Genomic DNA, 15,797 nt, shown 5'->3' with positions numbered 1-15,797 from the left:
TGCACATCAGTTCTTTTATTCTTTTGTTACTACTCTGTGCAAATAAAAGCATCTTGGGGGATTTAATGATGCAGTATGTCCTTGGGAGGGAGCTTTGGGAGAATCTGAGTACACAATTCTTTGTCTTTAATACTAGAGGCTTTTGTGTAAGTCAGATTGACAAGAACCAAATTAAGCCCTCATGGGTAGGCTAGTATTGCCACATAAGAGCCTGAGTCACACACATTTCCTGTGTAGCAGTAACCTCTGAGATGGACATATCCAGTGTGTTTTAGGGATGTACCAAGGGGCAGCTGGGATTGTGGGAGCTGAGCAGAGCTGTGGAACTATCAGACCATCTTGGAAATGGCTTGTTTAAGCCAGGAAATAAGAGCTGATGCTCATGTTAAAATTTAAAAAAAGTTGCAAATTATCCCAATAGCCCAGGGATCTATGCCACTTGAAAGGCATATCAAAACTAGCATTGACATTCATAGGCATTATTGGTTTTCACTGTAATCTGGGAAAGGTGGCAACAGCGGATATGTGCTGTAAAGGTTTAAGCAGCAGACAGGATGGGTGACTTTTGTGTGCTTGTCATTTCATTCTGGCTTCAGGTTCTGTGCTGCCCTAGTCTGCCAGCTTCATGCACCTTATCGCCGACCTACGCACATGGAAACATGTATTGATTACTAACTATTACATGGATAAACCAGATTCTGCTTCAGTTCCAAAGTTTTGGTACTTTGTTTTGGTTGATGGACGTTTGAACACCTCCTGCCTTTGGTTTGTCTTGTATTTGCTTGCAGGATTAACCTCAGCTGGCGTGCTTTATCCTCTGGGCTGGTTGCATTCAGTGCTGAAGAAAACAGCTCCCTGGCTCAGTTCCAGGTTGTAGCAACCCTTGATATATATATGACCAGCCAGTACTTAACTCAGGGTTAATAGGTATCTCACCAGTGACAAGTACACAAAAATACTGTTCAGGAAGCGTGGTAAATACAGTCCTTTGCTACAGGTTAAGAAAACAGAAGCTATTTTTCCTCATTTCTAGTATCTCTTCCTAAATGAAGACAAAAACCTATAAGCATATAAAAAAAATCTGAGAGATAGCCAAGTTTGTGTTTCCATTTGTTTTCTACTAAACATTTGTGAGTGGAAATAAAATTCCTACTTGGCAGTAGATGGTTCTCTGTCATAGCTTGCAAGAATTTTTAGTGTGTTTGGAGGCGCATGACACATTCCGTTGTAGACACTGAGGGATCATTTCAGGGTTTGCGTCAGCATGTAAGCTGCAGAAGTTTGCCAGGTGATTCCTTCAGGGCTCAGAACCTTTTCTCAGTGGCTCCCTGTCTGTGGTTCTGTAGCAGCTCGTATACCCCTCTATGTTGGCACTGTGTACTGTGTCACGGTGCTTAGTTTATGTCTTTCCCACTAACCGACAGCTCAGTAAGGGCAGGAGGTGTCTAACCTGTCTCTGAATCACAGACACTCTGTGTAGTGTTCAGTGCTGTTGAGGAACCATCAAAATGTGGAGGATATTATCACACGGTCAAACACAGGTTAGCTGACCTTTTGGTGGTGTATTTGCTATTATTTGAAACCATGCTTATAGAAACATGGCCCTTTATAAAGGGAGTTTCAGAGCCTGGCATGATATGTTATTATATTGCTATAGGAATCTTTGGGGAAGCTTTTCATGTCTGTCCTAATTAGGCTAAAGTTTACACACAGTAGACACAATACAAACAGGGGACAGAGGACATTCGGTCTTTGTCTTTAGCTGTTACCTGGGTCTTTTTCATGCAGAGAGTTCACCCCTCTTCTTTTTCCATATTTGAGACCTAGTTGGTGCTTTTAAATCCAGATTGTTGCCTTTCCAGTCTGATCTTTTTATAGCTTCTTAATCCTTTTTGCTCTGTCTAATTCTATGAAGTAGACTTGTATCTACTCTCCCTTGGCGGTGGCCTGCCCTGCTGCAGCTGAGGCTCCAGGCATTCCTGACTCTAACTAGTTAACTAGTTACGGTTCAGCACTTGGCAACATTTCTGTATGTTGGTGTTAGCTACAAATAAGTTCACCGAATACGTTTTTCTGAGATAATATTGAAAGTTAAATCTTTGTGCAAGTTGATGTCCTAAAGAAAATTCATATCCTTCAAAGAGCTCATGAGCTTCTTGGGAGGTGATTGGTTCAGCTTTTAGAGTTTGGGGTGAAGGTAGGGTCTGTCGTACAGTTATTTATAACTTTGTTTGTAAGAGTTATTGCAGAAACTAAAATGTTAGATACTCATGCAATGTAATGTGTAGGAATGTAAAGATGCCAAGTCTTGTCCTTACCTAGCTTTAAGGATATGAGAACATAAATAATATGATGAATGGCATCTGTGGTCTGGCACAGGAGAACATATACACATTTTATGTAGTATTTGTGTGTGCGCATGTACACGCATGCGTGTGTGCGTTTGCATGCTACGTTTGTCTTACTTGGCATAAATTTCTGATTCCTTAGATCTGTCCTTTAATTTCTTTTGTTATTTTTGGAAACTTTTCAGTTACTATGTCTTCAAATACTTCCTCTCTTTCCTCCCATCTTCCTTTTGGTTCCTGCTCTGTGTCTGTTAGAGCATGCCATCTTCATCAGACCCTTTGAATGGTGTGCTTCTGATCTCGGAGTCGGAAGGTTTTTCTGTCTGTGTTGGGAACCTTGACGTTATCCATCACTTCCTTGGCCATATTTACTTACAGCCAGGCCCGGCTGCACTTATTTCAGATTTTTATTTTTTATTTTTTAAATATCCAGCATTTCCTGGAGAATTTCTTTGTATTGTTATCTCTCTGCTAGAGTTTGAGAACTCAGGTTTCAGCAAAGCTTTCCCTCAGCCTCCATTTCCTTTCCTAAATAATAAAAAGGTGGAGACTGTACAATACTGACAGGAGTGTTTTGAGGATTGAAAGAGGTCATGGGTACAGTTGGAGTCTTTGCTGAGACCTTTTCTCTCTCCCTCCCGGTCTCAGCCACTCATTAAAGGGCGACTCCACATGGTTACTTGCTTCTGTTTAGTTCCTAAGTGGTGAGATTTTGTGAGAGGAGAAAGACCTAACATCTATCGACAGTCTGTATTAATCTCCTGTAGAATCTGATGAAAGAATAAAACTCACGTTTTAAAAGTGCGCCCGCAGCACATTTTCTGGGTCTGTACGAGATGCTAATTGGAAGAAACAGATAGCATTAAATCCAGTTGTCACTTGGTTACATCTGTTAAAAAAAATCATTAAAATTTTTCAACTGTTGGGCTTCTTGGCTCGCTTGAGAAATTTCATGGCTCATAATATATGCCGCACTCAGGTTCTCTGCATTTACAGGACGTTAACGTTATCAGCCTGGTTTCTGAGTATTTGTAATGTGAAGAATCGCTAATGCTACTTACTGACTGCTAATAGGAGGATTTAGCAGTCTTACTGGAGTTGACTTGGGAGTCATGGGCTTGGAAGTGAAATACTGGCTGCACAACTCTGAGCAAGCAACCTTAGGTTGCTTATTTAATTTCGGAGCCCAAGTTTGTTCATCTTTGGAGCAAGGATGTTACCTACATCAGCAAGACAAGTGTGTGTAAAGCTTTAGGTATAAGAATTCCTACTTAATAAGAAACCATCATTGATAGCATTATAAATGACAGCCAGAATGAGATATGCTGCCATTAGACTGATATTTTAATATAGCTAAAGGGGAAAGAGAGTTTAATATTCTTACACCTTTTATGAAAAAAGGTCACATTGTAAACAAAGAGTTTAATAACTAGGAGGGTGTTAAACTGAAAAGCGAATATTGATGTGTGATAAAAATAACCAAGAATCCAGTGCTTTTGAGTGACAGATATTGCCATGAAGCCTGCTATCCTCTTCTGGGATGTCTCCGTTGGAACAGTATGTGACCCAGCTGCCCTTTTGTGTTTCCCTTCGCTCTGGATTCTGTCATCATTTTCTTTGTAACTCCCATCCTTCCCCCTTATATTCAGTAGAGACTTGTTGTGTGTTTGGCACAGCAGTGGCTCACAACAGCTCGAACTTTTGCAGTGTTGAGTCTTTGTATTTGTCTTGTCATACTGAAGGTCCTCTGGCTTTATGTTGTAGATGGAAGCTCCAGCAGAAACAGACTGAGTGTTGATCTGAAAATGGTTTCAGATGAAGAAACAATATCAGTCTGAGGCTCTGTCCCCCCCATGCATTGGGTTTAAGACAAACAAATAATATTGTTTTCCAGTAGAGCTATTGCTTTGTGAGTTACTATGGGGTGAATATGATGGGTTTTGGAGGTCTCCAAATACTGTGTCCGTGAGTAATTTTCCTGCAGTGGACACTATTCAAGATTGAAATGATTTAATACAAAGAAACATTCTTTATTCACACAGTGAGCAGCTGTCTCCCCAAGTACAGACTGCAATTCAGGCATTTGAACGAAGTAAGAATAGTGTTGTTATTTTATAGTTGTTTTTCTTGTCATCCCAACCAACAGTTTGCACAAAAGTACAACCCTGATCTCAGTTTGTAAAGTTGGAAGAGACCTAAAAGATGCTCCAGTCTCTCTTTTTCCCTGCTACTCAAGGAGTTGAAGCAATTTATCTGAAGTCAGCTAGTTAATGACACAGTCCGAAGAGAGGAGTCCCCATCTGTTAATGCCACAATGCTGCACTCCTCTGGAGGAAGCTGCCTACTCATTCCTGGGTCCCACCCCTCGTTAGAGTCCTCGGATGAGGGTTTTTTCCATGACTAACTAGTGTTCTTTTGTTTTGTTGTGTGGGTGTCTGGGAACAAGCTAACAGTATTTTTGTTGTAACAGTTGAACAGTGTAAGGCATAAGGAGACATTTGTCTTTAGTACCTTAGGCATCAGAAGAAATGGTTGTAGCTCAAGTTCTCTGCCTTCATTGTTGCTAGGCAATTATTATTTAGTTGGTTGTATATGGCATATGGTGTGTGTGGTGTTTGTGTGCATGTGAAGGTCAGAGATTACCATCTGATGTCTTCCTCAATCACTCTTGACTACACACAAACACACACACACACTCACACACACACACACTCACACCCTTCCTTTTATGTGCATGTGCTACATACAGTATGCAGATAGAGGTCAGAGAAGAACTTGAGGGGGTCAGTTCTCTTGTCTCATGTGGATCCTGGGGTTTGAATTGAATTCAGCACATGGTGTGGCAGGAACTTTTGTCCATTGGACCCTCCATCTTATTTTCAGAGAGACAGACGTACTGAATCCGATCCTCCCCAATTCACAAGACTTGCCGATGGCAAGTGCTAAAGGTCCTCCTGTCTCGGTGTGTCCCCACTAGAGCTACTACAGGTGCACTCCAGCACACCTGACTTTTTACATGTGTGCTCACAGTCAAACAGAGGTCCTTACGTTTGTACACAGGCACTTTACCAAATGATCCTTCTTTCCATCTCAGAGGCGGCTAATCTTTTTTAAAAAAAGATTTATTTGTTTTATGTATATGAATACTTACATGTATGTATGTATGTGTACCACATGCCCATGGAAGTCAGAAGAAAGTGTTGACTTTTTGGGAACTGGAGTTACAGATGGTTGTGAGCAACCACATGGGTGCTTGGACTCGGACTCGGGTCCTCGTAGGCAGCTATTTTTTTTTTTTTTTTTCCTGAGACAGGGTTTCTCTGTAGCCGTGGCTGTCCTGGAACTCACTCTATAGACCCGGCTGGCCTCAAACTCAGAAATCCGCCTGCCTCTGCCTCCCAAGTGCTGGGATAAAGGTGTGTGTCACCACTGCCCAGCAGTAGGCAGCTATTTTAATGTGAGCTTCTTAACCTTGAACTCTGGATTCTTAAGAAAATCATGTAAATATATGTATATATTTTAAGAGAAGAATCTGGAGCTTTCATCAAAGGATATTTAGTTTAAAACGGTTGTTTAGAAGAACTAAGCTTGAGTATAATCTCAAGTTCTGTTAGACTAGAGGACTGGTCTATCTCCATTGCTTTCTGCTAGGGCCCTTCCCACTGACAGCTAGCTCTTCCTGGATTGCTCAGGTGGAACCACTGAAGGCCTCCATCTGCTTCTTGCAGGGAGCTTTACTCTCTATTTTTTTTTTTTTTTTTTTTTTAGATTACAATATAACCTTTTTTCTTTAGTCTCTACAAACCCTTCCACATACCCATTCCTGACATCCTTCAAATTCATGGTGTCCTTTTCAGTAGTTGCTATTGCATGCATATATGTATGTCCATATATTTCTAAATATACCCTACTTAGTCCATATACTGTCACTTGCATATATGTTGTCAGGGCTGACCGTTTGGTCCTGGACAGTCTGTTGGTGTGCTCTCTCCCTCCTGCCCCCAGCTCTCCACAGTTGCCCTATAGTTCCTGTGTGAGGCCTCCTGGCTTTTTTGAGACTGCCTTCTCCTTCCCTTTTCTGCTCCATTTTCAGGACAGGGTGTGAGATTTAGGGATGTTTGCTCCTTAGAGAGTTCAGGAGAGTTAATTTTGTTGCAGTTTGATTGAAAAGCGTGTGAGAACTGACCTAAGACTGATGCACTAAGAAAAAAAATGAATTGGAATTAGAGTGAATACTTTGCAAATTAATGTTCAGAATGTCTCTATTCCTCTAGTTAGGAACCTCTCTGTTTGAACTAGAAACATTTTCATTTTCTAGGAACACAGTGAAAATCCAAGAATAGTAGCTTAGGAGTTGCTCAGGTCTGTCTAGGAAAAAAAAGTATTTCCTTCTTGAATTGTATTTAACTTTGACAAGTCTACCTTTTAAGAAGAATTCATTTGATGGGCTTTCTTCCTAAAAGAGAACATAGAGAAAGCATATTCTCATATATTCTCATATGCGTGTCATCTGGACACACAAATGGAAGAGTTCATTTGTTTATTCATTTCAGGAAGCCCTCATTGAGAACATATAAAGGTTTAGGCATTATCTCAACTGATGGGAAAGGAGACTGGCTTGCTCTCTTGCTAGACTCACAGTATGTTACAGACTCAGGCTCCCTAAGAATAACAGTTCAGGGCTGAGCATGCAGCTTAGTTGGTAGGTGCTTGTCCAGTATGCACAGTGCCTTGAGTTTGATCTCTAGCATCCCATAAGCTAGATGGGTGGCTCACAGCTGTAATTCTAATACTCAAGATATAGAAACAGAAGCAGAAGGATTAGGAGTCCAAGCGCATCCTTGGCTACACGAGGAGCTCAAGACCAACCTGAGCTACATTAGACATTGTCTTAAAAGAGAAATAGAAAAGAATAACAATTCAGCATGCTAAATATTTCAGTGGAGTACCACAGAAACTATCCATATTAGTCCCATGACGCCAGGGTGAAAGTGGGACCAGAGCCACTGCCATGTTGGCCGTAGAAGCCAAGGTTGACTTCACAAAGACATTGTCCAGCAAAAATAAGGATGTGGGTAGAAACGGTGCGTTTGTACCTTTCCAGTTTAAACTAAAGTTGGCGCTTACCATGTTCTCTTACTTTGTATTTTGAATTAGAGCTCCAAACGAGAATGGAAGCCGTTGGAGGACCGTAGCTGCACAGACATACCATGGCTGCTGCTCTTTGTTCTCTTCTGCATTGGGATGGTAAGGACACTCACGCTAAGCACGCCTCAACTCTGGATGCCAGGGAATGAGGGGGAACTGAGACCTTCCAGTGCATCTCTTCCCTACTGTAAGCTGGGGTCATTGGGGGGCTAAGGTCCCATCAAGGGAGCTCTTTTCCCCTTTTAATACAACTCAGTAGTATTTGCTGTCCTTTTGCTATTTTGATTTCTTTTATTTCATTTGTATGAAAACTGAGATAAAATTGAAGGCGTCACAGCTCCTTCACTCAGTCCTTCGCGAGAGCCAGATCATCTGCTGCATGTTTCTTTGAAATCTGATCTTGAAGGGTTAGTTGAGCATCCTGAGTCCCAACTCCTCCAGTCACACAAACTTCATGGCTCTCTTTGGGCCAGCCCCTTCTTTTCCAAGGGACTCTGACCAAACCAGCTCAGCCAGTCAGCAATTCTCCAGGGCAGGAGCGAGGATTAAAAAGAAAACAGACATTTAAACAACATTGTAGCACGACCCCAGCCAGTTCTGAGGCTGAGGCGGGTTTATTTTTTCCCAGTCTGCTTTTATATCGTTTTAATTACATTCAAATAATAAGACCAGTTCTAGGTTGAGAAACAAGCAAAGCAATAAACAAAGTCACTGTTTCTAGAGATTTATCAGGATGACCAAGATATCTGAGCCTACTTCCCTGTCCTAGCCCAAAGTCATATTCTTGCCTTCAGCCTACTTCTTTGTTCTAGCCCCAAATCAGATTCCTGCCTGAAGCTTACTTCCTTGTCCTGGCCCAATGTCAAATGCCTGCCAAGCGCTCCCAAAGCTCTCCCCAGGACTTGTCATTCCTTTAGAAAAGTGAATGTTAGCTATTTGATATCTGCCACACTGAACTTTTGCAGTTTTGAGTTCTTCCTCCAGGGGAAGAGTCTGCCCAGTACTTTGTCTCTTATGCCTGCCCCCAGCCTACCATCCAGTATGATGAGTGGCATCTCTCTGATGACAGTCAAGACATCTGCTGATTCTGTACTCAGTAGAGAAGATGAGAATGGGAGCCCGTGCAAGTCACTGGGTTTGTGGCACACCTACTCTGCCTTGCCAGAATTTGGCATTCATGGTTGTGGTTGCTGCCAGGGTGCTAGGCTGCAAAATACTAGACATACAACTTTAGCACTGACTGGTTGTTTAGAGCTTTGAAGGGCTTAGGAACACTCATCTGGCTCATCGTCCCTAGTTTAGGGATTAAAACATGAAACCTAAAGAGGAATCTGAGGACCACCCTCAGGTCACATGGCAGTGAGGGCTTGCCCAGCTCTGCCCTTGGTCAGTGCTTTCTGTCACCCTTTCTCTCTTCAGGGAAACTGCACAGCGCATCATTCTATCCCATGGTGTCTAACTCAAGAGTGCAATCGCACCGGTTCCAGCATCCCAGGTCTTAATAAGTTGGATTTTTTACCCCGTCTTCCTGCCCTTTCTATACAGGTTCCTTTTGGACATATTGCTTTTCGTCTGTAAAAAAAAGTCACCAAGATTCTTTGTCTCTCTCTGTATACCGTCTAGTATACAGCTAGTAGCCGCAATTGTAGTCAAGGTTCTCGCCCCCAGCAGAGGAAAAGAAAACATTTGAATGAGATATGATAAACTCACAAAGATAAACAGTATTTGTTTTAAAGGCATAGTACACTTTCACCAAATTTAGGGACACACAGGAAAGGTCAAAATGCTAACTCTGGCCTTATGAGCTATTTGTTGTTCAAGAGTTTGCTTACCTTAGTGGAATGACATCAGATATTCACCATGTGTGAATATTCATAAAGAACATGGAAAGACTCCGCTTAATAAAACCAGCCTACAGCGTTTCCACGTCCATTGTAACCCCAGGACAAATAGCAACTGACCTTCAAAATTATGTTTGTAAAAACGTGCCATACCACCCAAGGTGCTTTTGATTTTCTGGGCTCAAATAGCCCAGGAAAGTGCAATCATTAATGTTAATAGACTGATTTGGGAGTTACTTATGCGTTAGGAGCTATTTACCGAAATGTTTTAATGCAGCTGTAATTAATATAATGTCGATTTCATCATGATGGTAATTAAGACCCACTGTGTGTGCTTTTAAATACAGGCACCACATTATTTGTTTTGGAGTGAATCTTTAAATAGGTTACTTTCTCATGGAATTGAGCTGATGTCAAGTCGTGAAGAGATGGAAGGAATCTGAAAGTTCTGCTGCCCATCTCACAAGCGCAGCTGAGGTTCATACTTTTGCTTCTGGTTTTGGGTTTTGTTTTATATGTTTTTTTTTACATTCGCCCCATTTGAATTTCATTCTGTAGTAAACCATATTCCAAATGCTCAGGGTTCAAAGTGTTACCCAAATTTTAAAAACATTTGGATGGCAGTTGAGAAGGCTCAGTGGGCAAAGGAGCCCTCCATCACGCCTGGTGGATGAGTATGGTCTGCAGGACTCACATGGTGGAAAGAGACAACTGCTTCTCTCAGGCTGTCCTGTGACCCTCATGTGCACGTATGCAGCATGCACAAAGAAGTATAAAATATTAACATTGGAATATTGGTGCATATAATGTGATAAAGTATCTTGGGAATGGAACCCAAGTCTGAACATAGATTCCTTCATGTTTCATATATACCTTACCCTAGGTAATTTTATGTAGTTTTAGCTGCAGCTTACCACAGGAGATTACACATGGAATTTTCCACATGTGGCCCATACTAGTGCTCAGAAAGTTCCAGATCTTGATGTATTTTAGACTTTTCAGGTTTTCAAATGGGCAGTAATCTGGAGTCACTTTTAGTCTTTTAACTTTTTGAACAATGTTCTTCACTAGTGTTAAAAAAAATTCTTTCTTTATTATTATTTTTTTATGTGTGCTTTCCTTGCATGCATTTTGGGTACCACACCTGTGCCTGGTGCTGGCAGAAATGAGAAGAGAGTGTCAGGTCTGCTGGAGCTGGTGTTATATATGGTTGTGAACTCCCATGTGGGTGCTGGGAGTTGAATCTGGGTCCTCTGCTAGAGCAACAAATGCTTATTAACCGCCAGGGCCAGTTCTCCGTCTCCATCTAGAATTTTAAAACAAACACTCAACAAGCATTTGTGTAATTCCCTGAATTATCCAGTGAGATAGAGTTTACGCCCTTGTATCCACAAGGTATAGTGATGATAAATATTAGCCTATCTAGTAAGTGGTAGAGATAAGAAATTTCTATGTTCTCTTCAGTGACTGGCCCTGCTTGCTCCTTTAATAGACTGTTTCCTAGTTAGCTTGTAGCCTGGTGTTCAGACCTTAGCTTTATCTTTTTTATTGCCTGATGCATAGTCTCTCTTGGGTATTTTAAGACCTTGTTCTCTTTAACCCACCCTCATTACTAATCTCATATTTGCACGTGCCCATCTCCTTGTCACGATTTACTGTTTGTTTTCTAGTTACAAGATTTTTAGTGCTTGAATTGTCAAGAACGTACAATGTTTTTCAAAGTAAATTGTTTCAGTCTTCTTGAGCTGCCATCATTCATGCTTGAATTTAATTTTGGGGAGAAGAGGAAGTACAAAATCTTATTGGCAGGCTGGGCTTTACTTCATGATCTTCTAGGGGTAGCTTCCTGCATGCTGGGTTTACAGGCATGTGGTGCGTGCTATGTCTGGCCCCTGTTGGCCTGGAACTCGCGATCCTGCTTCTGACAGGATATGTTAATCATAACCTGCACTTCCAAATTCCAATTCCTGTGTTTCAGTCAAACAGTTCTCAATTCTATCTGGACACAACAGTCATCTGGGGTTTTTGTTTAGAGATCTCACTTCTCAGCACCCATTAGTGATTGTGCCATAATCCCGGGAGTGCTGGTGACGAGCGAGCTGCGGCGGAGGCTCCGCTCAGTGCCCTGACATCAGAGTCGTAGAAAGGATCTGCAAGGTTGTGACATGACTGGGGCTTTAAGGGGAACTCGGCTTCTAATGTTAAAGATGGTGTGGAAGGTGGAAGACATTGTCGGGAGAGCGCAGCAGGGGACTAGGACTAGCAGTCCAAATAAGTGGCGACAAACTCAAAACGTGTGCTTTTAAAAAAGGAGAAAAAGAAAAGAGACGAAGGAAGCAGGTTTGGTAACGTTTACCAGTTGTTACCGTGGTAAGTAGGATCGGTAACGTTTACCAGTGGTCACCCATGTGCAGCAGTGGGAGTCAAGTCAGCATGACTCTGAGGTTTTTGCTCTAGTGATTCCGGGTAGAACCTTTCAGTTTACATTCTAACCCATTGCTCTTAGATTCCCAATCATGGTTTCTGTACTTACCAGGAATAGGCACCTAATTTTATGCTTCCCAACCATTTCTTGGTAAAAATGACTTGGGTCATCTAATGGGCCTGGTCCTCTTAGGGAAATACATAGGAGAAGAGGAGCTAGAGACAGGAGGTGAGCTTACCACAAAAAGGGCAGGAAGCAGAGGAGTGTCCACAGTGCAAGTGAGTCATCTCTGCTTACTGTAGGGTAGACATGGTAGTGGTTGGACATGTAGAAGCACACCTCTGTCTCACATAGAAGTGTATACTATGTTGATCGCATCTTAGGCTTTACAGATTAAGGAAATTAAGACACGGCTGTATTCAATAAGTGATCTAAGATTTTACAGTGGCAGCCTTGGTCCCAGGAGGAAGAAGGTCTCCATAGAATCTCTTTGTTGCCTGGAATCAGAAACAACAGAAGATGTTTCTGTCTAGGACATGGAGCTTTGGAACAGAGTTAACTTATTTTCCAGCCGGTGTCTAAGACTGACCTAACAGCTGGGCGATAGATACTTCCTCCTCCACACGGATTTAGGAAGCTAGGACGTGGGTAAGCATGCAAGAAACAGAACAAAGAACCCTTTTACTCCAAGTCTCCATATGCAGCCTACAGACACTGTTGCCCTAGATGGAGACAGGTTGTGCAGGAAAGCATGGTGACTGGAAAAATGTGGACAGAGAACGTGGCTTTGGGACATGGAGAATTTCAGAAAAATACACCATCTTGAACGCAAGGTTGGAATATTGGACACGGGTCTGAGTCTGAGCTGGATTTAGGAGCTGCTGTGTAGGTGCCGCTTTAGGGACCTTTTAATTCTCTGCTAGCATTAGTGTAGTTCCCAGGGCATGCTGTCTCCCTCCACCAAGTGCATTAACTCTGAGTGAGCATGTGTGAGAGCCAGCTCAGTGCTGAATTACTTCTTTGATCTGTTCTCTGCCAGGATCACAGAGTAAAAGACAGTTTGTAGCAAATTGCCAGAGGGAGTTTGGCCCAGGTGACAACCAGCTTTTGTTAAGTTCATTTTCTTTTCTGTTCTTTTAAAAAATAGTGATTAAAAGTCATGAAGCATATAATTTACCATTTTTTTTTCATGTTTGAGACAGAATTTGCTGTGTAGTACAGGCTAGCCTTATATGCCATAATCTTCCTGCCTCAACTCCCGGAGTGATGGAACCTGAGACTACAGACCCATGCTGCTATGCATAATGCCACTTTAACATTTTTAAAGTATACAGTTTAGCTAAATATATTTTAGTCTACTTTTTCCCCATCACTGTGGTAAACCGGGTGAATTATATATTCTCTCTGTAATTAGACTTTAAGTTCCTCCCCTTCCCCTCACCCACCTTAATGTGCAATGTGGGATGTGGAAGAGCCTGGAAACGACTCTCTACTACTAAGGACACGGGCGGGAGAATTCAGTTTCTAAGGCATGTTAGTGCCAAAGGCGGGGTCAGGTCTCTGCTCCTTGTCTGTTTTTGTTGCTGCTTGTTTTTCTTGTCTTCCTTTCTCTGCCTCTCTCTCTGTAAAACTGAGTCTTGGGTTTGGATTTCCACCCCTTTGTGTCCTGTGTTTTCTTTTCCTTTAAGAGTATTCTGATTCCTTTATGGTGCGTTTTACCCTTGCATATACTAAAAAAATGCTTATTGCGTACTAGTTTCTGAGACTTGTCAAGCATCATTTTCCTTCCTCTTAGAGCAATGCATTCTATTAAACTTTAAAGGAATCTGCAAATTCAGTATTCTGACAAAAGCTTCTAATCTGACTTTAGCCGTTAGATCCAGATATCCCTCCCAGTCTCAGAATTTTTTGGAAGAGGAGGAACAGGAACCAAATATTATCCCACCGCTTTAGAAGTGTGGTTTTGGGGAGACCAATCCTGTCCGTCCGGATGGATGGATCACCACCTAGGATGTTTGGTGTTTGAGAAAGAGCTGAGCTGGTGTGTGGCCATGAACGGCCACCCAACCCCCATTCACTATTTTGGGATATTCACATCCTCCTCCTCACCTCAGGTTTTTGTTGAACCCCAACCCCCACAAAGACCATCTGCTCTGCTCAGCTGCTTAGTTAAAATGTGGGTGTGAAAATCCAACAAGCACACGACAGAAAGTTTATCCTGGTGGTGCACAAATCTAAGCAAATATCTTATTTAAGTAATGTTAGCCCTGTGACAGGGGAGCAGTAGTTTCTTATTTGCCAGTTGTCTTCCTCTCATTTATAACTGGTACCCAGGTCTTGTCCGTGACCCTTGCCCCTCAGCTCTATGCCTTTCTCTGCTTACAGCCACCCAATTTTATGAGTGGTCTGTCTGCTGTGCCTCCTCAGGCCCTCAGGGTAGCAGCCCCCGAAGCCCTTCAAAAGCTTGAATGTTTTCATCACAGTTCCCTTCCTTAGTAACAGTGGTTGTGTTTTGCTCCACATTGACAAGCCTTTCTCCTAAACATTCCCATCTGTGGTGTGGTTTCCTTCTGCTGGGTGCCTTTTCCCTCCTCTAGCTGGAGAGCCATGAAAGTATTGGATGTATCCTGAAAGCTTTCTCCTACCCTGTTTTAATTTCACATACTGTGCTTTTTTCCCTCTCTCTCTCTTCTGAAATGATATTGTTGCCTGTATTTGGATCTTTGTGCTTTTCTTTTTAACGAGTTGGGAACTTCAATTAATTTGCCCTTGTTCTGCATCTTCAGTACTTGAACCAAGTGGGAAGTCCTTAGGATTTCTTACCCCTTATTATCTGTTACCCCCCCACCCTTTCGGCTTCTCAGACTCCCTGCTCTTGTGCTTCTGGAAGCTTCTAAGACCTTTAAATGACCTGTGTGGAAATCTGACAGTGTCCCATTTTAGCATACATATGTAACACTTGTAATTTCTACCCAGCCATGCCCCAGAGGGATGTGAGGTGGCTTACAGTAAATGGTAGGAAACCCATCCTGTGGAGTGTCATATGGAACTGTTATAAAGCAATCAGGAGGGGAAATCAGAAGCCATCTAAAGGAATCTGTAACAATGTTCCTCTCAAATATAAGGAAAAAAAAAACCCTATAAATAATGAAAGTGAAACAGAACCTTTTAGTTGACTATTTTGCTGTTCTGGGATAGTAAAGAAATTTAATTGTGATCTGAAAGTATTTTTATAGACTAATAAAAATACCAGCATTATTGCTCATTTTCTGCCCCCCCCACCCCCCACAAAATTTTGTTTGTTCTGACATAGGCAACAGATCGAGCAGGTTTTGTCACTTCTTGGTACTGATGTCAGCCTCTGCGGGCCAAACTTACCGTTCATATGTACTACTGACAGCTTCTATGTATCCATCAGCTTCCAGGTAGCAGATACTTAGCCAGGGATTGGATCTGCATTATCGCCTCTGGCTCTCATCGTTATGCTGAGGGTAGGTAGGTGCACTCAGCGTTAGAGGTGAGGAGAGTGTGAGTTGATACTTAGATCAGAGGTACCCAGGTGGTAAGTCCAGACACTGAGCTCATTCAGTACCTGTGTTACTCCATGATCCTTCTTAGTACCCTTCTGTTGGTATAACAAGTTCTTGATAGAACAGTGCTGTCTCACCTAGCATTGACCTGATGTCCACAGTGAACTTAGCTTTTCTCAGTGTATAGAGAAGAGGAGAGGGAGCAGGGAGGGCAACAGGGGAGTTAAAGCCAGTGACTGCAGGCCGACTGCCCCTGGGATCAGTGCGGGCACTCAGCTGATGCTTTGAGTGGGGTGGGGCACTAGCATTTATGGGGCATGCACGTCCCATTATTGTCTCTAGTATGTCCTACACCAGCCTTTGGGTTAAGGGATTTTAATCTCAGTTACTGGAAGGGGAAACTTAGGCTTGAGCTAGTTTGACCAAAGTTGTATTCATAGAAAATGGCATCATCTGTGTCCCATTGATAACACAAGAGTGTATAACCAAAGTCCAGAGTCGCTCT

General features: G+C 42.3%; 1 protein-coding gene across 5 annotated transcripts in view; it reads left to right on the top strand.

Annotated features, from left to right (window-relative positions):
* Slc44a1 (solute carrier family 44 member 1) overlaps positions 1-15,797 on the top strand; it is a 181,304-nt gene that overhangs the window by 37,714 nt on the left and 127,793 nt on the right. For all 5 annotated transcript variants that reach the window (XM_034501795.2, XM_076934964.1, XM_076934963.1 and 2 more), the window contains exon 2: positions 7,506-7,595. In XM_034501795.2, coding sequence (XP_034357686.1) covers positions 7,506-7,595 — 90 coding nt within the window. The remainder of the gene's footprint in view (positions 1-7,505; positions 7,596-15,797) is intronic.

The sequence above is a fragment of the Arvicanthis niloticus genome, chromosome 5 (assembly GCF_011762505.2).
Source record: "Arvicanthis niloticus isolate mArvNil1 chromosome 5, mArvNil1.pat.X, whole genome shotgun sequence".
Taxonomy (NCBI): domain Eukaryota; kingdom Metazoa; phylum Chordata; class Mammalia; order Rodentia; family Muridae; genus Arvicanthis; species Arvicanthis niloticus.
Note: the sequence above shows the minus strand (reverse complement) of the source record. Positions and strands in the feature narration are given on the sequence as shown.